At 42.3% G+C, this 22,375-nt stretch overlaps 2 protein-coding genes across 2 annotated transcripts; both read right to left on the reverse strand.

Annotated features, from left to right (window-relative positions):
- Positions 1-2,370: 2,370 nt before the first annotated feature.
- On the reverse strand, positions 2,371-6,347 carry LOC137881211 (myoblast determination protein 1 homolog). Its single transcript, XM_068723024.1, has 3 exons — positions 5,600-6,347; positions 4,795-4,873; positions 2,371-3,906 (listed from the first exon to the last, which is right to left on the reverse strand). Exons 1-3 carry the CDS (start codon positions 6,185-6,187, stop codon positions 3,656-3,658), a joined length of 918 nt encoding a protein of 305 aa, XP_068579125.1. The 5' UTR covers positions 6,188-6,347; the 3' UTR covers positions 2,371-3,655.
- A 1,497-nt stretch (positions 6,348-7,844) lies between these two features.
- Positions 7,845-13,700, reverse strand: zgc:172145 (Ferritin light chain, oocyte isoform-like). Its single transcript, XM_068723440.1, has 3 exons — positions 13,347-13,700; positions 12,462-12,608; positions 7,845-9,498 (listed from the first exon to the last, which is right to left on the reverse strand). Exons 1-3 carry the CDS (start codon positions 13,512-13,514, stop codon positions 9,208-9,210), a joined length of 606 nt encoding a protein of 201 aa, XP_068579541.1. The 5' UTR covers positions 13,515-13,700; the 3' UTR covers positions 7,845-9,207.
- Positions 13,701-22,375: the final 8,675 nt, after the last annotated feature.

A 22,375-nucleotide genomic window follows, 5' to 3' on the forward strand; every position in this document is an offset into this window, starting at 1 on the left:
TTTTACTATTTCTTATTATTATTTTTTAGAGGCTTGAATCCAATAATTCTCACTCTCGTGACTCACCACCTGATTGAGACAACAGGACACAGGTGTGTGATTGCTGACTGTGCTCACCTGTGTTCAGGTGAGTCTATAAAGCTCAGCAGAGTTCAGAGCGAACATTGAGCTCGCTTTACGCGTCGGTTTGGTTGCTGCTATGATGTTTAGTTGGGAAGTGGTTTGAGAACGAGTCAGACAATTTAGAAAGAAGGTTTTTTAAAATCAAGAGTCAACCTTGAGTTGTTTTATTGTTCAGTTTTGATGCAACCAACACGCTTCCCTGAGCCAAATGAGCGACATCTCTTTGTTTCTACATGTAACCCTCCAACATCACAGCTCCGGCTACACTGAGCATGTGTCGTACCTCATAGTTCAACACGGTGTACCCAGCCTTCATTCTATAGGCCAGTACCAACCAGGAAGAGACTCTTAATGACCACAAAGAGACACAAAACGACTACGAAGAGACACAAAGATAACGAAGACCTACGTAGAGACATAAGACAACTGCAAAATGACCACAAAGAAATGTAAAACTACAAAGAGACACAAAACAACTAAGAGATGCAGAACAGCTTCAAAGTGACTCTGAGAAACTCTCAATGATCAAAGGAACAAAGAGACACAAAATGACTACAAAGAGATAAACGGCTTCAAAGAGTCAATGCTAGACTCAAAACGACTAAGAAAAAGAAGAGCCACAAAGAAACATAAAATGACGACAAAGAGACACAAAGATAACAAAGAACTACGTAGAGACATAAAACAACTACAAAAAGAAACATAAAAGAACTACAAATAGACTCATCACAGAGTGAAAAAGGGCGGAATAGCCACAGAGACACAAAAAGACTACAAAGTCTTAAAGCAACTACATAGAAGTACAATTCAACAGTACCAACCACAAAGAGACACAAATATAACAAAACATCTACATAGAGACTTAAAACAACTACAAAATGATACAAAGCAACTACAAAGAGACTAAAAATTACCAAAAAAAACATAAAACAATTACAAAGAGAGTAAGAGAAATGGCAAAATAGCTTCAAAGAGATACAAGATGACTACAAAGAGACTGAAACATCTCAAAAGAGACTCACATCAACATCTAAAAGAGGCTAAACAACCCGTTTTTGTTCCATCGTGGTTCCACAGAACAGCTTCACTTTTATATATTTCTCCAGTGTGAAATTTTTCTTTTTTTGTTTTGCAATATTTCAACATTTTCTGAATTCCCGGTGTTTCCACACTAACACATGTTGAAAACAAACGCTGTCTTGGCTCACTGAGACACTTATAAATCATTAATGTTATTAACACCTGAGCTTTTATTGTGACGGGGAAAAAATGGCTGCTGTGAAAAAAAGGGTTTATTCTGAAGGGTTTAAGACAGTGTTCAAAAACTGTGAAATGTGAGTTATTAGTTATTAGACGACGCAATTGTGTCTCGATACACGATTTCATCACAAAGTGGTTCCACTGAAAGAGGATAACTGATCTTATTAACGTGAAGTGTTTCTACTGAATGAAATGACCATTAAAATAAATGTCTCATGCAGTGAAAATGAGATTAAAACACCTGCTGTTCTTCATTTAACCACACGGTGGCGCTGCAGCTCTTTGAGTGTCTTCATGTGTTTATTCAGCAGCTCATTTAATAAACATTCAAATTTCATACACAACGTTTGTGGAGAAAAATATCAAAAAGCTTTTTGTATTTTATTGACGTAGTGTGACAATTATTATTAAATGTTCACTTTATTCTAAAGTAAAACGTTTTCCTGATGACGGATAATAATCATCATCATATTGTTTATTTTATATAACTATATATATATATATATATATATATATATATATATATATATATATATATATATATATATATATATATATATATATATATATATATGTATGTGTGTATATATGTATATGTATATATATGTGTGTGTGTATATATGTGTATATATATGTGTGTGTGTATATGTATATATATATGTGTATATATATATATATGTGTATTTGTAGATATAACCTTTAGAAACAATTTAAAATATAATCAAACTGAATTATAAATGTATGTTAAAAGCAATTAAATTAATATTTTAATTGTAGTCTCAATTGATGCTTAAATGTTATATCTAAAAACTAAATATCTAAAATATACTTTGTTTGAATGTTTATTGTGTAACTTCACCACAAACACTTTAATTTCTCTGAAAAGAGAAAAAGTTAAATTAAATAATGTATCATAAAATAAGTGTTTTAAAGAAATGAAAAAGCAGAGTCGTGTTTTTTCTTGTATAAATAAGCAGGTTCATTTATTTGTCATTAGACTTTCACTCAGTTTTTCAGATGTATAAATATAAAGTTTAACATTTTCACAACAAACAAAAGCACAGAGAGAAACATTAAATACATAATTAATACGTTCGGCTCTTATTTACATCATATGTACAGAAACAGAAGCGTGGTCCTCCGCTGCAGAGAGACAAACAGGAAGGAGGTCTGAAGTACCTCCACTTATTTATTCCTGCAGGTTTTCATGACATCGTCCGAAAGCATCACAGGGTTATTGCAGATGTAGTTTGTTTGAACAGCTGGGGGCTTTCATGACTTCAGATGGACGGGTGGAGGAATGTAATCGGATGCTTTTTGTTATGTTTTGGCCTCCGTCTGAATGACTCAAACTGAGCCTTTAAAATGTGTTCTCATGACTCACAACGAAACAAAAGTACAGCAGGAACTGATGTGTATTCATCAGTAAACCTGCTTTAAAAAAAACTACAATTCCCAGCATTCAAGTGGTTTTTAATCTAAATATAAAACTTGTTTTAACAGCAGGAAGTAGAATCTGTTGAGCTGTGGAAGGTCATTCCTGCAGGAAGTAAAACGTACGGAACCTTTGGAATGACGGCGTCAACTTTGACACTTTTTAACATTTATTTTCTATATTTCCCCCTTTTTATATCGTTTTCAAAATAAGAGTATAAGTTTAAATAACAACACAATAAATTAGTATGATAATAAATTAGTATCATTTAATTCTAATTTCTTCTTGTGATTATTATTTGTCGCTGAAACACAGATTTTTTTATTCTCAACATTCCTTATTTAAATTGTTAAATTAAGACAAAAAAATAATATTTGGAAATAAAGTTGTTGTTGTTGTAACCTTGAGGCTTATTTCCAGATCTTTCAACTGTATCTCACTGATCTTCATCAGCTCGTGGAGTTTGTTCAGTGACTATAAAATCTGATAATATTAAAATATGAATATCTACTGATGAAGACAGAGATCAGAAACTAGAGATTGTTTTTAGATTTGTTGTTATTATTATTATTATTGTTATTTTCCTGTCAGGAATGAGCTTCCATACTTTTCAGCTTCAGGAAATAAAAACATATTTGATATTTGTTTGTAAATTATAAAACCGCTGATCAAACAGTTTGAAGACTCAGTTCAGTAGTTTTCAAATGAAATGGTGTGTGTGTGTGTGTGTGTGTGTGTGTGTGTGTGTGTGTGTGTGTGTGTGTGTGTGTGTGTGTGTGTGTGTGTGTGTGTGTGTGTGTGTGTGTGTTGTGATGGTAAAGGCCCGGGTGTGAAGGTCTATAGGACTTGATAGATCAGGTTGGGGTCCTGGCTGCCGGTTGAGGAGGAGGGGACCTGGACGGGCCCCGGGGCCGCTGCCCCGGTGGCGGGGTCCGGCGGCGAGGCCCCGGAGGAAGAGGAGGAGGAGGAGGTGGAGGTGGAGGAGGCAGCCGGCAGCAGGCTGCTGTTGTCGGTGGAGATCCGCTCCACGATGCTGGACAGACAGTCCAGACTGGAGACCACCGAGCTCCGGTTACTCTTCAGACCGCCTGAACACACAAAGCACCACCGTTCATATTCAGGAGCAGTTATTAACAGTTATTAACAGTTATTAACAGTTCAATGTGTTCTTTAACAAATAAAATACCATGATTCAAAACAACACATGAGCATCTCTTCTGTCTGTTGGTTCAACAGTTCATCATTTTAATCATCAAACGTTTCATCATTTTAATCATCAAACGTTTCATCATTTTAATCATCAAACGTTTCATAATTTTAATCATCAAACGTTTCATCATTTTAATCATCAAACGTTTCATTATTTTAATCATCAAACGTTTCATCATTTTAATCATCAAACGTTTCATTATTTTAATCATCAAACGTTTCATTATTTTAATCATCAAACGTTTCATCATTTTAATCATCAGTTTAACACAGAAGTCATGTTTCGATCATTTTCCTGCTTTCACTTCATCTGTTTGATTCACATTATTTTACTGTAAATAACAATAAAAATAACAAACTGTTTCTTTATTAATATCTGCATTAATCTAACGAGATGTTTATTAATATCTGATAAATGTTGACTGAGCGTTCCTAATAGAAGCTCAGTGTTTATGTTAAACTATGGAACACTTTAGATTATTTAACATTTATTAATAGATGATTAAATTAATAAAATTGTTCTTGTAATATTTTAATTCATACAAAATGTTTGCGATTAAATAAAAGCATTAGACTATTTTTGTTTTTATACAAAAATCATCTTTTTATATTTCATTTGTTTTATTAGTTTCTCTTTATCTGCTCACTGTCTGTTTATATCAATCAGGAGCCTGATGTTCCTGTTAGCTGCTATTAATATCCTCATTATTATAATATGATAATATATTATACAATATGATCATAATCAGTGCTTTAAGGTTTCTTACCGTTTGGCGTCTCAGAGAAATACGAGCTGTCATAACTTCCTCTTCTGTTTGATTGACAGGTCGGGCCGTTAAAATCCGTCTGTAGAGAAAACAAAACAATGAATGAATAAATAGTTTAATAACATTTCTGCATAACTTGTGAAAACCAGAAGCCTGAATGTTGCAGCTGCTCCAAAAGAAAAGTGGAAAAAACATAATTCAGAAGATTCGTATTTTAAACAAAGTCACAAACTTCTGACTCGTTATTTCCGTTATGGTGATGAAGTCTTTTATTAATATAATAATAAAATGTGTATTTACTTTAAAGGTTTGAATTACTGCAGAACGAAGAAAACAAATTCATATCAAATAATTAAAAACTGAATGTATCTGAATGTGTTCGTTAAAAACATAAACATTATGAAATCGTTTTACATTTAAAAACATAAACGTTGTGTTTATTAAACAGCGTGAACATTATTAAATACATAATGAATGAATAAAAACAAGCCGATGATTCACTGAGGAGGAACTAAACTACAGTCTGATAATAACTATAGACCACAATAACAGGGAATAATCAAATACAATAAATACATTTAAAAATGAATATGTGAAGTGGAGCTTCGTGGGCTGAAACGTCGCGTGGGAATAATACAAATCTAAATGTGATGAATGGAATTCAGAGAACAAATGCAACATCATGATTTAAACAAAAGACAGAAGTAATGTCTGAGTGAACCTCGCACCGTGTCCGTGCGTAAAGACGCACCGTGTCCGTGCGTAAAGACGCACGGGAAAAACACCTGTCGGTCCCTGAACTCACCATGCCGTCGGAGCAGTTGGACCGGGGGCTGGACGCGTCGGAGTCCCCGCTGTAGTGCTCCAGCACCGGGTAGAAGCCGTCGTCCTGCCCGCCGCGCAGCAGCGCCTGCAGGGACTCGATGTAGCTGATGGCGTTGCGCAGGATCTCCACTTTGGGCAGCCGCTGGTTGGGGTTGGCCGACGTGCAGCGCTTCAGGGACTCGAACGCGTCGTTCACCTTGCTGAGCCGCCGGCGCTCGCGCAGCGTGGCCGCCTTCCTCCGGTCCGCGTTGGTGGTCTTCCTCTTGCAGGCCTTGCAGGCCCACAGCAGGCAGCGGCCCGCCTGGTGGTGCCCGCTGGGCGCGCGGACGTGCTCGTCGTCCTCCGCCTCGGCGCGGTGATGGAGATGCAGGAGGGAGGACGAGGAGGAGGTGGAGGAAGGGGAGGGCGAGGGCGAGCAGGAGGAGGAGTCGTCCGGCTTCAGCAGGCCCACGTGGACCAGCCGCGGGTCCAGGTCCTCGAAGAAGTGCATGTCGCTGGTGTTGAAGCACGGGTCGTCGTAGAACTCATCGGCGGCGGGGATGGGGAAAGAGATATCCGACAGCTCCATGGTTCCGAGTCCACAACACACACACACACCACAGAAGAAGAGGAAGAAGAAGAAGAAGATGAAGAAGACAATCCAGCGACAGAAGGAGGAGGAGAAGGAGGAGAAGGAGGAGAAGGAGTGAGGACGTGGATCTGTCAGTGTTTGTTTCTGGGAATGTGGAGTCCTGTCACTCTGCTCTGTCCTCTCAGCTGTTGACCTGGAGCCTCTTATACCTGCGACACCAGCGGGGGGGGGGGCGGGGTCAGCCCCGTGAGGTCATCCGGGGTCTGACCAATCAGCTGGCAGCGGGAGGAGTTTACAACTTCACGGTAATTAGTGTACAATTACCCCTAACAGAGCAGTAACAGCAGGGTAATATACTGCTGCACTCAGTGGGGAGAAGTATAAAGTACCTCAACACTTCATGTGTGTACTCTATACTATTTAGTACCTATCGTGTACAAATACACACAGAAACGTGGTATTTACGTGACGGTAAAAGAATAGAAAATACATGAGAGAACATAACATGATGCATTCAAACAAAGACATGCAAACACATTGACGGTGTAGTACAAGTGTGCATAAAGCAGAACAACAAACATATGTTTAAATACCGTTCAAATGATGAGCAGGACATATTCATGTCTGATTTGTTCTATTAAAAGTAGAGAAAAATAGTATCAAAAAGAGGAACTTTCTAAATCTAAAAACATTCAAAAGTGTTTTTCAATCGTGTTGAACTTCATTTCGTAAAGGTGAAGTTGTTCCTGTTCATAAGTCATATTTAAATCAGAGGTTCCTATCATACAGATCAGCTGAGCTTCCTCGTGACTGCATGCTTTGTCATTTTTTTTTAACGAAGATTAAAAAAACGTATCATCTCCAAAATGAGCAGAACGGACTTCACGCACGACTCATATTCCATGTTTACTCGTTTATTAAAGAGCGTCAATACAGAATGAAAGCAATGACGTGTAGTCCTCGAGGAGAGATTCGCTGCCTTCCTCATCATCATCATCATCATCATCATCATCATCATCATCATCATCACTGCACCGACTCCTTCCAGAAACCTTCAAACATGCAGATTATTGATTTTAATTAATAGAACGTGCAGCAGAGTTGCTGGCGGCTGCAGTTCTCCGGTGACGCCGCTGGAGGGCGCTGCAGAGCTCCGCTGGGTCACACGCGACGGTTCAGGCTGCGTGGACGCCTCAAGTGTTCGAGAAGATATTCAGACCCTCCGCTCAGAGGATTATCACCGTCAGACCAGGACAATGACGGACGGCTCCTTTAATGCAGCGGACCAGCAGCTAAACACACGCTGTCCCTGTGTTTAGCTGCTAATAAAGGTTTGTTTGAATGAGAGTAACGCTCCTAAACACTTGAAACATCATTTATATGGTCAGAAAATGCAGAAGGACCCTTTAAATTCACTGATTTTGACATAAGTATACAGTGATGATGCAGGGGGCAAAACAATGGTTCAGGTTTAATAATTTATCTCAAAAGTTTTCTGGAAAAAAAACATGTTTTGATTATATTGAACATCCTTCATAAGATGTAACGGTGACAGTATTTAGTCTGAAATGATGACGAGCGTTGTTGTTGTTGTTGTTGTTGTTGTTCATGTGCTCATATCTATTTATCTCTGTATCTTCATCGGACATGGCTGTAATGTTTTTATTAGTCCTTACATCCAAACATTTTCAATAAAAACTTGAATGACAAAAAAAAAGCGAACTGCTATAAATCTTCATCTATTTTATTTTATTGTGCAGAAGAAAAAACCCAAAACGTGTTTCACATCACAGCTCATGGAGCTCCGTCTCACCGACTTAAAGGTCACAAAAGAAGAATATGTGACGAAGCACTGAATACACGGTGGGTAAATAGTACACAATGAAAACACGTTTATATGTTGGAATACACAAGTTCACAAACGGAGGACGCAGAGTACCAGAGTACCAGCAGGAAAACGTGTATAAAAACTACTGACTACAAACGATGTCGACCAACAAACTACTTTTCTGTCGTTCTGGTTATCAAACATAAACACTTTCTTTTTGGCATCGTTGAAAATATTAATATTGGCGTTAAACATCTGCTCAGAATTGGACTGAAAGGAAGTTTAAATTCCTCGGATGAAGGTCTTAAAAAATATAATTTTAAACATTTGAGTTGTTTATAGTCCAGATCGGCACATTTATTCTTCCCATAGATGTCAAAGTGATCCGCCGTGTGTTTGGATTTTGTGACTTTAGCTGACTTTAGTCAGATTGCCAGATTGCCAGACTCGGAGGCTAACCCCGTTAGCTAAACCCAGCTAACAGGTGGTTAGCTTGTTAGCTAGCAAGATACAACATGTAAATCAGTCAGCTCTGGAACAGTTGGCGGTATTTTTCTTGTGATGAAGCCAGGCTAGCAGTTTCCACCAGCTTTAAGTCTTTGTGCTAAGCTAGGCTAAACACGCCTTCTATTATTCACTGATAAATGTCATCAAAGAGAGCAAATAAACACAACAGGTGGACCAAACGTTAGCTCACGGGTTTGACAGTGTTTTCTAAGAAAGCTTAAGAATATAAAGGTTTTAAAAAATTGGGGGAAACTTGTGAATCAGACAGTTTTGGAGTTCTTTGAGTTATTCACTTTTGATGGAGCTAAGCTAGCAGTTTACCCCTAGCTTCCCGTCTTTATGCTAAGCTAGGCTAAACACGGACCTGGACGATGTGTCTCTTTCTCAGTCGGTTTAGATTATTTTCCATGGTCATCAAAACATGTGTCTCCAAAAACACAAACGTAAACGCGACAAGACATTCAACAACACGAACGTGTCATGAGCTAACGTTAGCTAACGGGTTTGACAGTGTTTTTTAAGAAAGAATAAATACAAATGTGTGTGATGCAGCTCTGTATTGATGGCAGTGAGATGACACCAATAACTATCTTGACTCTGGGGAAGATTGCTAACAAGCTAATTCCCCAAAATGTCACCTGGTCTCTAATCAATGGAGACCTCCTTTGACTGACTCGACCGATCATCTGGTGAGCTCCTCCTGCAGCTCATTCAGGATGAACTCCCCGAACCCCCCCGTCTGGTCCTGGGTGCAGCCCACCCGCCGGGCGCTGGTGACCAGGTCTCCCAGCAGTTTGAGGCGGTCCACCCGCGGCGTCAGGAAGCGGCTCTTCGCGACGCCGGCGGCGTGCGGGTCTCCGTGGTCGCGGGCGAGCTCGCTCAGCTCGACCAGGACGCCCACTTCCTCCTTCAGCTGGAGCAGCAGCAGCTCCAGAGCCGGTAGCAGCGAGCAGACGGCCTCACAGAGCGGGTTCTGGAAGATCAGAACATGTCGTGTGATCAACCAGCCCAGCGTCATGGCAGTTTGTGACGTAGTCACGAAATAGAATCTATTGGTTTTGTGCACAGGGACACAAATTATCGGTCAACGAAGAAAGTCAGAGCAAGTGATGAACTGTATAATATCCAAAAAGACCACTATTCAACTGGTGGTTTAGTTGTCTAAACCTAACTAAACCCTAAACCCTGCTTTATGGTCTGTGTGACTCTAAATGGACCATAATGTACTAAATGAGCATCATGCTGTATTGAAGAAGACTGTAAACTAGAGATTGAGACCATAAACTCATGTTTACAATGTTTACTGAGGGAATAAATCAAGAGAGAAGTAGAGTCATTTTAGACTAGACTTCTATACAACCAGAGGAGTCGCCCCCTGCTGGACACTAGAGAGAATGCAGCTTCAACACATGAAGCTCTGAAGAACTTTTCAGAACCGGAGGTTGTCTCCTGGTCTGAACACCAGAACATTTCAGCGTTTAGTCGATCCGTCTCTTGGAACATTGACTCTCTGAAATCGGCATCATTTGTATTATTGATAGGATCAAACGGGAGCCTGAAGTGAAGCGAGGCTGTCGTCGTCTCGTTGAGGTCCGCTTTGAGAGACGGATAACGAGGTGTCCCAAACCGCTTGCTGACTGGACTCGGGGGCCCTCGGCCCTGAAACGATTTTACACGAGTCGTAAAACCCGGAGGCCACGCTGCGACGCGCCAAACGCCCGCTGCCGCCCGACCATCTGGAAACGCCATCAGCAACCACTGTCCCTCTGCCGCGGCATTAATCTCGCCAATTTTCCGGGGGTGGGGGGGGGAAATGTACACCCTGACTGGCTTTAGGCCAGCGTCAGGGTTTCAGGTCTCCAGGGGTTTAACCTCCCCTCCCTCGTCCCTCGTGGGGTCGTAACTCCCCCCTCTGAATGAAGACGAGGAAAAACAAGAAGCGATGAAGACACCTGCTCTGACAGGATGAAGGACGGCTCAGGAGAGCGAGTGAATCCCACCGAAGGGACGTTTTTGGGGAGTAAAACGAGAACGCTGTTACAGACTGAAGCTTCTCCGTCTCACGGGTGAAGTTCAGATCGTAAATTTACTGTCAAATGGACGCGTTCGTCCCGGATCGACGGCCCCTCCCTCCCCCGCCAGGCCCCTCCCCCGCCCTCTGACGGTACATTCAGCTCTGGTTCCTCGTCTCACGGTGAACTCACACATGGTCAAATAGTGAATGTGAAGTAGTTTACATGAGCCTCATCTCCACCTACTAAACACAATATAAAGTCAAATAATACATCAATAAACGGGACGTTCTGCAGAACTCTGCGTGTACTTCTGATGCCTAACAAGTACATTCTGTTGATTATACACTGAGTACTTTTACTTTGCATTTTTGAATGCAAGACTATAACTGTAACAGAGTATTACTACTGTGTGGTATTAGTACTTTAACTGTAAGAGTATTACTACTGTGTGGTATTAGTACTTTAACTGTAAGAGAGTATTACTACTGTGTGGTATTAGTACTTTAACTGTAAGAGTATTACTACTGTGTGGTATTAGTACTTTAACTGTAACAGAGTATTACTACTGTGTGGTATTAGCATTTGTACTGTAAGAAAGTATTTTCACATGATGGTATTAGGAAAAATACTGTTACAGTAAAATCACTATGTAGTATAAGTACTTTTACTGCCACAGTATTTGTCACAGTGTGGTATTAGTACTTTTACTGCCACACAGTATTTGTCACAGTGTGGTATTAGTACTTTTACTGCCACACAGTATTTGTCACAGTGTGGTATTAGTACTTTTACTGCCACACAGTATTTGTCACAGTGTGGTATTAGTACTTTTACTGCCACACAGTGTTTTTCACAGTGTGGTATTAGTACTTTTACTGCCACACAGTAATTGTCACAGTGTGGTATTAGTACTTTTACTGCCACACAGTAATTGTCACAGTGTGGTATTAGTACTTTTACTGCCACACAGTATTTGTCACAGTGTGGTATTAGTACTTTTACTGCCACACAGTGTTTTTCACAGTGTGGTATTAGTACTTTTACTGCCACACAGTATTTGTCACAGTGTGGTATTAGTACTTTTACTGCCACACAGTGTTTTTCACAGTGTGGTATTAGTACTTTTACTGCCACACAGTAATTGTCACAGTGTGGTATTAGTACTTTTACTGCCACACAGTAATTGTCACAGTGTGGTATTAGTACTTTTACTACCACACAGTATTTGTCACAGTGTGGTATTAGTACTTTTACTGCCACACAGTAATTGACACAGTGTGGTATTAGTACTTTTACTACCACACAGTATTTGTCACAGTGTGGTATTAGTACTTTTACTGCCACACAGTATTTGTCACAGTGTGGTATTAGTACTTTTACTGCCACACAGTATTTGTCACAGTGTGGTATTAGTACTTTTACTGCCACACAGTAATTGTCACAGTGTGGTATTAGTACTTTTACTGCCACACAGTATTTGTCACAGTGTGGTATTAGTACTTTTACTGCCACACAGTAATTGTCACAGTGTGGTATTAGTACTTTTACTACCACACAGTATTTGTCAGTGTGGTATTAGTACTTTTACTGCCACACAGTATTTGTCACAGTGTGGTATTAGTACTTTTACTACCACACAGTATTTGTCATAGTGTGGTATTAGTACTTTTACTGCCACACAGTATTTGTCACAGTGTGGTATTAGTACTTTTACTACCACACAGTATTTGTCACAGTGTGGTATTAGTACTTTTACTACCACACAGTATTTGTCATAGTGTGGTATTAGTACTTTTACTGCCACACAGTATTTGTCACAGTGTGGTATTAGTACTTTTACTGCAGTAGAGGAGCACCTCCTCCCCTCAGTGAGAGCAGGATGAACCAGCAGGGTGGATCCACTGGTCCAGACCTGGTCTACCTGGACGTCTCTGCCGCAGTAGTTGCCCCCCCTCTCGGCCAGGTAGCCCATCATGGCCTCGGCCTCCTGCCGCTGCTTCAGCGCCTCCCGGTGGAAGAAGGAAGCGGCGCGGGGAAGAGCGGCATCGTCGCGCTCAAACACACGGGCCTGCAGGACAGACGAGGGACGCTGTCAGTGAACTCCTGATGGACGCATTCTTACCGTTGACCTGGAGGTTATTCTGAAAACACTAAAAAGTGTTTGTTCAACCTTCAAACTCAAAGATCTGTCTCTCCGTCAGAAGTGTCAGAGGAGGGAAACTCTGTCACTAAAGGTAAAGAAGCCACAAAGGCTCTGAGCCCTTCGGTCCTCAGTATCCCACAATGCACTGCTCCCAGGTGGACGGCTCAAACGGAGGACGTCCGTCTCATTTACATGAGAGAGGAACACTTTGTCAGACCACAGCTGCTGAAGTCCAACATCACGACTTCAACCTTTTATGTTCAGATAGAATTCATCATTTAACTACTGTGGACGTTGTACTTTACTGCTGAGAGGTTTTCACTTTTTATATACTTTATATACTTCTGGGACAGAAAGGGTATAAAAAACTTTGATCTGAAGAGTAACTAAAGCTGCCAGACAAATGTAGTACAGTAAAAAGTACAACATGTACCTCTGAAGTGTAGTACAGTAAAAAGTACACCATGTACCTATGAGGTGTAGTACAGTAAAAAGTACACCATGTACCTCTGAGGTGTAGTACAGTATAAAGTACGATATTTCATGTATTTGAATCCATTAATACCCATTGAAAGTACCAGTACCTGGTCTTTCCAGGCCTACTTGAGGACAGTGGACTACTTGTGTCCCTGTCTGTCCCACAGAGCTCCACGTGTCTCCTACCAGAGCCTGCAGCCGGTACTCTCCGTCCCACAGCAGGCTGCTCACGCCGCACAGAGCCTCCTCCACGGCGGCCTGCAGGTTGTGCCTGACCCGGCTGCCCGCGGAGCTCCGGTGCGCTCTGCACAGCGGCAGGCTGCCCTTCAGTCTCTTTCCTGCGGGCTCGGTCATGTCACCGCGCGGTCACCGCGAGAAGCTCGGTCCCGGACACGTAGCTGACATAAACACCCGAGCCTGAGCGGTGAATCACGGGCAATAAACGACCCGACACCCGCGGGTTGAGGACAGTAAACGCGTCTTTCTTCCAGGAGACCTGAACCGTCATCGGAGGATAAATTTAGCCCGCAGAGATCAACAGTTTCCCGGTCAGCTGCTCAAGTTCATCCGGTGCGTTTGAGCTCGAAGCTGCAGCCACAGAAAAAAAACCTTCATTACAGAATAATAATCAGATCAACAACAAAACTCCCGGTTCCGTGTGTTGTTCTTCTTTTCTTCTTTTGTTTTGTAGAACAGACATTAGGTTCCTCTGGTCAGGATCAGCTGCATTAAGCTGCTTCAACAGATGTCAGTGAAGCTCAGTACTCCTGAGAAGAAGTACTCCTGATCCTTTAGGAAGGTACAAGTACCACTGTCTCCATGTAGAAATACTTCATTACACGCTGCAAGTCCTGCATCCATAAGAGCACTGGATCTGGTCTCTGTCAGGCCTCTATCTGGTCCCTATCTGGTCTCTGTCAGGTCTCTATCTGGTCTCTGTCAGGTCTTTATCTGGTCTCTATCTGGTCTTTGTCAGGCCTCTATCTGGTCTCTGTCAGGCCTCTATCTGGTTTCTGTCAGGTCTTTATCTGGTCTCTATCTGGTCTATATCTGGTCTCTATCTGGTCTCTGTCAGGCCTCTATTTGGTCTCTGTCAGGTCTTTATCTGGTCTCTATCTGGTCTTTGTCAGGCCTCTATCTGGTCTCTATCTGGTCTCTGTCAGGTCTCTATCTGGTCTCTGTCAGGCCTCTATCTGGTCTCTGTCAGGCCTCTATCTGGTTTCTGTCAGGTCTTTATCTGGTCTATATCTGGTCTCTATCTGGTCTCTATCTGGTCTCTGTTAGGCCTCTATCTGGTCTCTATCTGGCCTCTGTTAGGTCTCTATCTGGCCTCTGTTAGGCCTCTATCTGGTCTCTAACTGTGCAGCATCATGTGGAAGCTGACCCCCCTCCTGCAGAGAGTCTGTAATCTGTTACACTGAGGTCCAGCCCAGGTGATTACCGAGCTGTCTGAGGGGGTTTGAGGGGGTCTGGGGGGTTCGTGTCAAGGGTGCGGGGTCCTGTTGACCCTTGAGGTGCTCCGGGGCTCCTGGACCAGCTGACCCCCCTGGGAGCAGCCAGCCCCTCCCGTCACTCATCCTGCAACAGGAGAGGAGGAAGAACCGGTGGGGTCGCCTCTGAACCAGGAGGAGCTGCTGAAGAACGGATCCAGGATGCAGAGCTCAGTTAAACTGGACTGTAGATCAGGTTCACGGTCTGTGTCTTAGACCTCTAAACCACCAGGCCGTCTCGCATTAAATACATCATTAAAGGAAAAATTCAACACTTTAGGAAATACGTTTATTCACTTTCTTTATTCAGGTTTCTACGCCTGCTAGCTTAGCTTAGCATAAAGACTGGAAACGGGAAAAGTTAGCCTGGCTCTGTCACAAACAAAATACACCATCCAGCGCCTCTAAATCTCATCGTTATGCAGATGATGTGTCATAATCTGCTGCTAAAGTCACTGATGCAGTATAAATATTCACTGTTGCAAATTATTGAACAGCAAAAATCTGTAAAATAAAAAAGTAAAATTCTGTAGAATTACTGATGTATTTTTTTACAGTGTATATTAAATTTAATTTTAATTTCCAATATGTGATGTTAAGTTGTTTTAACCTTACAGAGCAGCAAACGAGAAAAACACAGATAAACACACGATAATAACGAGACAGGACTCACACACACACACACACACACACACACACACACACACACACACACACACACACACACGAAGCACTTAATAAACCTAAAACTTGCAGACTGACAGCGGAGGTGTCGGACTTCACACCTGCTGCCTGCTGTAAACCACCAACACTACAACGACTGCATTGTCCTGCACTGGTGGCAGATTACTTTACACACACACACACACACACACACACACACACACACACACACACACACACACACACACACACACTGAGCTGGATTACCTCGCTGCAGCAGATTTACTGCTCTGCAGACAGTTGTGTGGTTTGTTGTGTTTGTGGACTGAGGACAGAGTTTGGGTTGTATGAAGCTCTCAGTCACTGAATAACACATTTTATTTTTTAAATACTGTTACGATCTAGAATCATAAAACAAAACACAAGTTAACAACAGATACGTACGAAGAGTGAAACAGATTTATGCAGCACTGTGGTGCTTCTGATGTGTATCTTGATGTTCTCTGATTGGCTTTTGGCCTAATCAGGACAAATACCTGCACATATGAACACGGCTCTAAACACAGATTTCCAGACCAGCTGATGGATTTATTAGTGAAGTTTAGCTTTTGACATCAGGCCACAATAACGAATCTGCTCTCATAAAGTCTTGTGGTTGGATCATTTGCACCAGAGGCCGCTTGGAAGCAGACTAGGACTCACCTTTTCAGTTCGATTCTTTAGGTGCCTTAGACCTGCATTCTCTCTAGTGTCCACCAGGGGGCGACTCCTCTGGTTGTATAGAAGTCTAGTCTAAAATGACTCTACTTCTCTCTTGATTTATTCCCTCAGTAAACATTGTAAACATGAGTTTATGATCTCAATCTCTAGTTTACAGTCTTCTTCAATACAGCATGATGTTCATTTAGTACATTATGCTCCATTTAGAGTCAAACAGACCATAAAGAGGGGATGATTTAGGGGCGGGGCTACACAGTGATTGACAGGTCTCTACCAGAGGTTACATGTTTTTTTTGGTTCCACCTCGGTCGAGGTTTCAGCCGAGCTGACAGAAGAGCAAAACAACGCCGGCGTTTCTTCCAGCGTACGCCGCTCAGGACCGCCGCCCCTCGTTCTGAATTCCCGTCTCTCATCACATGACCGGAGCTATAAATGCTGCAGACACACCAGCTCTAAACAGAACCAAAACAGATGGCCTGCAGGGACACACGGACGCTGCTCAGGATCTGATGTTCACTACTGTTTCTATGAATGAGTTCAGTCCTGAAGATCAGTAAACTATTCATAACTACATCCTCCTGAACAGGTTTGAAATAAGGAACAAGTTCATCTTACTGTGAGGTGAATCAAGTCAGGCTGTTTGGACCTGAAGTACTGGAGAAGATCAAATATTTTACTGCTGTTTGGGTTTAGTAACAGCATGTCTTGTGAATATGGTTTGATGTAGTCTGCAGGATCATAATGAGCTTCAATGTTATGCTAGTTTAGGTATGACGATGTTGGTGAAATAGTTCTTCACCAATTCAGCTTTGAGATGGACGACATCAAAATGTATCAAGCAGAACCAGAGATATCGTCTTTTTTATTCCACATTCTGCCTTGTAAAAGTCTGGCCTACATTACCCACAATGCAGCTCAGCCGCCAATAGTTGGGCGGGAGATTCAGCTGTGTTCTTTTCTGAATATTTCCTCTGTACGAAGGCGTGTGAGGGCCGTCATAGGTACAGAATAATACTAATGATGGTAATTTACAGAGCAGGGGAAACGGGGGGCGGGGGGGTAATAGTCCCAGAAAAAAACTAGAATTTTGGAGAAATAAACTGTAACTTTATGAGAAAAAAACTTGGATATTCTCTGAGATTTATGTCAGAAATTTACAAGACAAAACTCACAAAATTACGAGAAAACTTGAATAATCTCAGAGACTGCAAAGTCCGAAATCTGCAAGAAAATAATAAATTAAAGTCACAAATTTCTGGCCCGGCGTTGGCACCACGTTGATCCGGCGTTAGTCCAGAGTTGGCACCAAATTGGCAACAAGTTGGCCCGGCGTTGGCCCGGCCTGCAGCGGGTCACAGCTGTCAAACAGATCAGCAGGACTTCTCTTCTCCACACCAACAGCTGTCTATTAGGAATCCTCCGGACCGTCATCAGCGGAGAGTTCCTCAGCTCACAACTCGACTCATTACCGCCCTTAATGGAGGGAAGACAGAGACAAGGTAAATACAATTACTGATCGGACCGCGGGACACCCGAGCCTGCGGCGGTGCCCCGTTTCACAGCCGGTACCCGACACCAGAGTCTGCCTCGTTACGGGGGACCGACACCCCGTCTGCACTCTGCTCCCGCTTTTTATTTGTTGTAAACTTCATCGGACCAAACAAAATGTTTGAAGGATGTCGTTGCCTCTGAAATGGGAGGAAAGTGAATCTGAGTTTGGCGTTGAGGCGCGGTGAGAGCCCCCCCCCCCCCCCCCCCCCCCCCCCCCCACCCCGGATGCCTTTTTGTGCCAGACGCTGTGATTACCCAGAAAGCCTCTGGAATGCCCCCTGGCTCATTAAAGAGACCGATATAGCGCGGCGTGGTCCAGTGAGGGACGGAGGGTAAATGGATGCCGCGAGTGTTATGTGGCACAAATTAAACAATGATGAATGATGACGCTTAGGAGCGGGGGGGGGGGGTGAAAACACGACTATTTCCAGCGATGGCAGAAACACATTCTTTACGCATGAGAGGCGTTTGGTGTCTGTGGGTAATCGGACCACCGTGATGAAGGAAAGTCGAGCATCAAGTCGGGTTTTTTTCAGCCTTTAAAACTCAGAAAGATACTAATTTCAACACGAGTACCACAGTAGTCCCCACCAGTACTGTCACAGTAGTAATACCACTGATACCTGTACTACACCTGTGACTTGTAAACATACAGTTAAGAGGAAAACACCGGCTTGTGTCTCCAGGTGTTGTGGAGTTCTTTGAGTCGGCGTCGGTTGACGACTGCGAGTCCTTTTCAAAGTAGAATAATCTGGAGGTGTGGCGTTCACTAAGCCCCTCCCCCTCTTGGTTAGCGTCGCTAGGCCTGTCAAGCACTCTTGCTCGCCGAATCATGGGAACTTGATCGGCGGAACAAAATTACGTTAAAATCAGAAAACTGTTGGTGAACATGTCGGGGGTGTAACGTGTTACGGTGCAGAAATACTCCACATGTTTCGTCTTTGGTTTCCAGTCTAAGGTCTGATGGACGAGTAGTTTTCCTGCAGCCAGCAGGTTGTTTTTGACGGACGTGTTGATCTCTGCACAGATTAACGTCTCCTGTTCCTCCACATGGAGGGAATAGTGACGATGACCCAGATACCGTGTGCGGAGACGATCGCTGTCTCCTGAACTGAACCTGCAGCGCTCACACGGATCAACCTATCGACACGTCCTCTTGTATCTGCGTCACTCAGAACACATCGGGAGAATCCGCCGGTCCATACCGAGGAAATAGTGAGGAACCGGTTTGATTACTAATGAGAGGAATATAGCTCTACATGTGAACTCGCGAGGCGTTCAGTGTCAACTTTGTTTGTGTGACTCTATGAGTTCTCAGAGGGAAACCAATGCTGCTTCAAATAGAACCATGACAAAGAGCACTCAAGAACACGTACTGCAGCACCCAGATCAACCCTAGAGATGATAGAAAGGACTTCTAACTGGTCCTGAACCAGTCTCAGTGTAGTCCTGGTCCTCTATCAGACCTCCATCAGTACAGAGACCATCAGAGAGAAGATGGCCTGTTTCTATAGAGTTATTCTTGATGATGTCATCGGAGCCACCGGGTCGGATTCTGGTGAAACCAGATCAACTCATGCAGGTTCACCAGAACCTCCTTCAGCTCAGAGTCCAGCAGAGGCCTGGTCCACCGTGGACAAGACCCAGATCCTCCAGCAGAGACCAGGTCCACCGTGGACAGAACCAGATCCTCCAGCAGAGACCGGTCCACTGTGATCCGGAGCTCCGGAGGGAGGAGGAGAGCTCAGCTCCCGGCAGCAGCATTTTCAGTCAAACATCTGTTGTGTTTTATTTATGTGTTTTCAGAGTCAAAAATGAAGAAAAATAAAGAAGTACTTTGTTAAAGAAAGTTGAGTGACATCCAGTCCTTTATATCTGTGTGTGTGTGTGTGTGTGTGTGTGTGTGTGTGTGTGTGTGTGTGTGTGTGTGTGTGTGTGTGTGTGTGTGTGTGTGTGTGTGTTGTAGTCCTCTCTGTAAACCTCCTTTGAAGACGAGCTCTTTAAAACACACACACACACACACACACACACACACACACACACACACACACACACACACACACACACACACACACACACACACACACACGGTGGACGGGTCCAACAAACAGAGATCTTCCCTCCTGACCGATGTTTGTTCCTCGTGTGAAACAGAACGTCATCGTTGATGTGTTTCTCACATAACGTTAGTACTTCAGTACTTCAGTACTTCAGTAGTTATTTTAACACGTGTTGTTGGACTTTCGCCGGAAAACACACAAAAAATGAGAAGCGACTTTTCACGAGATATCATACAAACTGATTGATAAATTAAACATTTCTATTGTTTACTTCTTTGTCTCAATTTGCAAGAATCTCTTCTTCAAAACAATTATTTTTTCATAAGATTTACAAACAATGTTTCATATCATAACAAAATAATAAACATCAATAAATACAATTATGAATTACATTTTGATATTTGGTTCAATTGTTTGTCCTGCACTGTAATGGAGCGTGTGTGTGTGTGTGTGTGTGTGTGTGTGTGTGTGTGTGTGTGTGTGTGTGTGTGTGTGTGTGTGTGTGTGTGTGTGTTGAACACACAGGTAGCAGTAAACACACTCTGCTGGTTGTGTTAAACAGCAGTTAATGTTGTGATGAGCAGATCACAGACTAATGAGACGTGTGTGTGTGTGTGTGTGTGTGTGTGTGTGTGTGTGTGTGTGTGTGTGTGTGTGTGTGTGTGTGTGTGTGTGTGTGTGTGTGTGTGTGTGTGTGTGTGTGGCCTCTCTGTGTGGTCTGTCACCCTTTAACCTGAAGGACTGAGGAGCCTCCACAGTCTGAGTCAACACACTTCTCCTTCTTCTTCTCCTTCTTCCTTCTATATTTTATATCATTCTTCTGAATTAACTAAACTCAACTAACTCAAGTTCTTCCAAAGTTTCCTTGAGGCCAGTTTGTGACATTTGACTGTTTGAATAAACTTGACATGAGTTCTAATTGGGAGAATAACTTGTCTATGAAGGAGACTGGTTTCCAGGCAGGTCTGGTCCCTGTAGACTGCCCCCCCCCCCCCCCCCTGCAGAAGACCAGCAGACCTCAGCTAAGATCACAGCAGCTCAGTGTTTACCTTCCTCGTCTCCTCAGACGTCCAGCTGAGACTCCCAGAGTGGACGGAGGGTCTCTGACGGGACCAGCAGCTGAGACTCTCAGATTCTGGACCCGGCCTGCGGACGGTCGGCTCCTGTAACGGTGAGCTCCGAGGTGTCCTGTCCTCTGGTGGTCCGCTCACTTTGTTACATTCTTCCTTCTGGTCAAATGGTGAAGTATCGGAGGAGCGTCGACGCCTCCGCAAACGCCATTTGATGAGCGGAGCGTTGACGGTTGGACCAAAACATTCCTGAAATGGTTCAGAGAAAAACAAACTTCTCCAGAGATGTTTGAGGATGAAGACATGAACTTCTGTGAAACAGTTCATCTTGTTCTCTAATCAAGTGTGGTTCTTTATTCTAGATAGTTCAATATTCTCTCTTCATATACTGACAAGACAAAAATCAAGAAATAAATTGTTTCAGCAAATGAATCTTCTTGTTTCTTGATTTGTTGAGATTAATATGAATATCACACTAAATAAAAGCTGGATGTGTTTTTTCAGTGAATATTATAATTAGTCATTATCAGATGGAATAAGGATTATAGTTTGGATTAATTGTTAATAAAATGGCAGAAATAATCTCCATCATATTCAACCTTTACTGGTTGGAGATTAAACCAGCAGACGTTTCACAACAATGGTCGATCATTAATCTCTTATTTGAGTTTTTAGTCAGCTGATAATTGAGTTAACTTCAGAAATAGTAGATTAATGTATTGTTATAACACACGTGATTACAGAGAAAATCTAAGAGTATGAAGCTGATTATTGTACAAATACGACGGTTACAAATACGACAGTTATCGTACAAATACGACGTTGGCGTACAAATAGGAAGGTTATCGTACAAATACGACGGTTATTACCGACGAAGGAATTTATCTTTTTTTTTTCTTTTAAATTTGTGACTTTAGTTTTAGAGAATTTATTTTTGAAATGACTTGACTCTCAGAGAATTCACGATTTTCTTTTGTAAATTTACGACTTTAATCTCTGAAAATTTCAACTTTCTCTAAATATTGTCCCTCTCCCTCAGTTACAAAAGAAAAATAATTGAAAATTACCAATGGCCCTGACATGCTGTCGTAAGTAGACAAATAACGTTTCATGAAAATACTCAGTTAAAGTACAAGAACCTTGAAGTTGTACTTGAGTACATGTACTTTTGCTGTCTAACTGCCTCTGAATCGCTGTAATCAGGACTCATCACACCTCTGAACCTCCCACTCTGCTTTCCTGTTTGACACTTCGACACGTCTCATTGGTCGTTTCCATCCAGATCAGGCGTCAACAGAAGATTAATTCACACCTCATCTCCCACGTCTGAATGTACGCTTTGCTTTTATTTTGAAAGGATGTATTCTGTGTGTGTGTGTGTGTGTGTGTGTGTGTGTGTGTGTGTGTGTACTGTTGATCGCATTGAGAGGACGTTTTATGTCCGTTGGTTTGTTCAAAGCGAATATATGAGAGAATATATGAATTCTTTCTTTAAAATCTGTGACTTTAATCAGTAAATTTGTAAATTTACAACTTTAATGTTGAAAATATGGGAATATTACCCCTCTCCGCCGGCTCCGTAGTTTAAAAATAGAACAGAAAATGACCCACAATGGCTCTAAGACGCCGTCGTGTAAACACAAGTACTTCTGAAGTTGTAC

The sequence above is a fragment of the Cebidichthys violaceus genome, unplaced genomic scaffold, assembly GCF_023349555.1.
Source record: "Cebidichthys violaceus isolate CVI_PGR_0920_01 unplaced genomic scaffold, fCebVio1.0.p SCAF_3, whole genome shotgun sequence".
NCBI classification, from domain to species: domain Eukaryota; kingdom Metazoa; phylum Chordata; class Actinopteri; order Perciformes; family Stichaeidae; genus Cebidichthys; species Cebidichthys violaceus.

Bases quoted from the DNA above. Each gene is read 5' to 3' on its own strand.
- LOC137881211 (XM_068723024.1), bottom strand. From the start codon at position 6,187: ATGGAGCTGTCGGATATCTCTTTCCCCATCCCCGCCGCCGATGAGTTC. The intron at 4,874-5,599 runs GTGAGTTCAGGG...TTTTCTCTACAG, and splicing joins CCAACTGCTCCGACGGCATG to ACGGATTTTAACGGCCCGAC. The intron at 3,907-4,794 runs GTAAGAAACCTT...TTGTGTGTTCAG, and splicing joins TTTCTCTGAGACGCCAAACG to GCGGTCTGAAGAGTAACCGG.
- zgc:172145 (XM_068723440.1), bottom strand. From the start codon at position 13,514: ATGACCGAGCCCGCAGGAAAGAGACTGAAGGGCAGCCTGCCGCTGTGC. The intron at 12,609-13,346 runs GTAGGAGACACG...TCTGTCCTGCAG, and splicing joins AGTACCGGCTGCAGGCTCTG to GCCCGTGTGTTTGAGCGCGA. The intron at 9,499-12,461 runs GTAGACCAGGTC...CTGATCTTCCAG, and splicing joins ACTGCGGCAGAGACGTCCAG to AACCCGCTCTGTGAGGCCGT.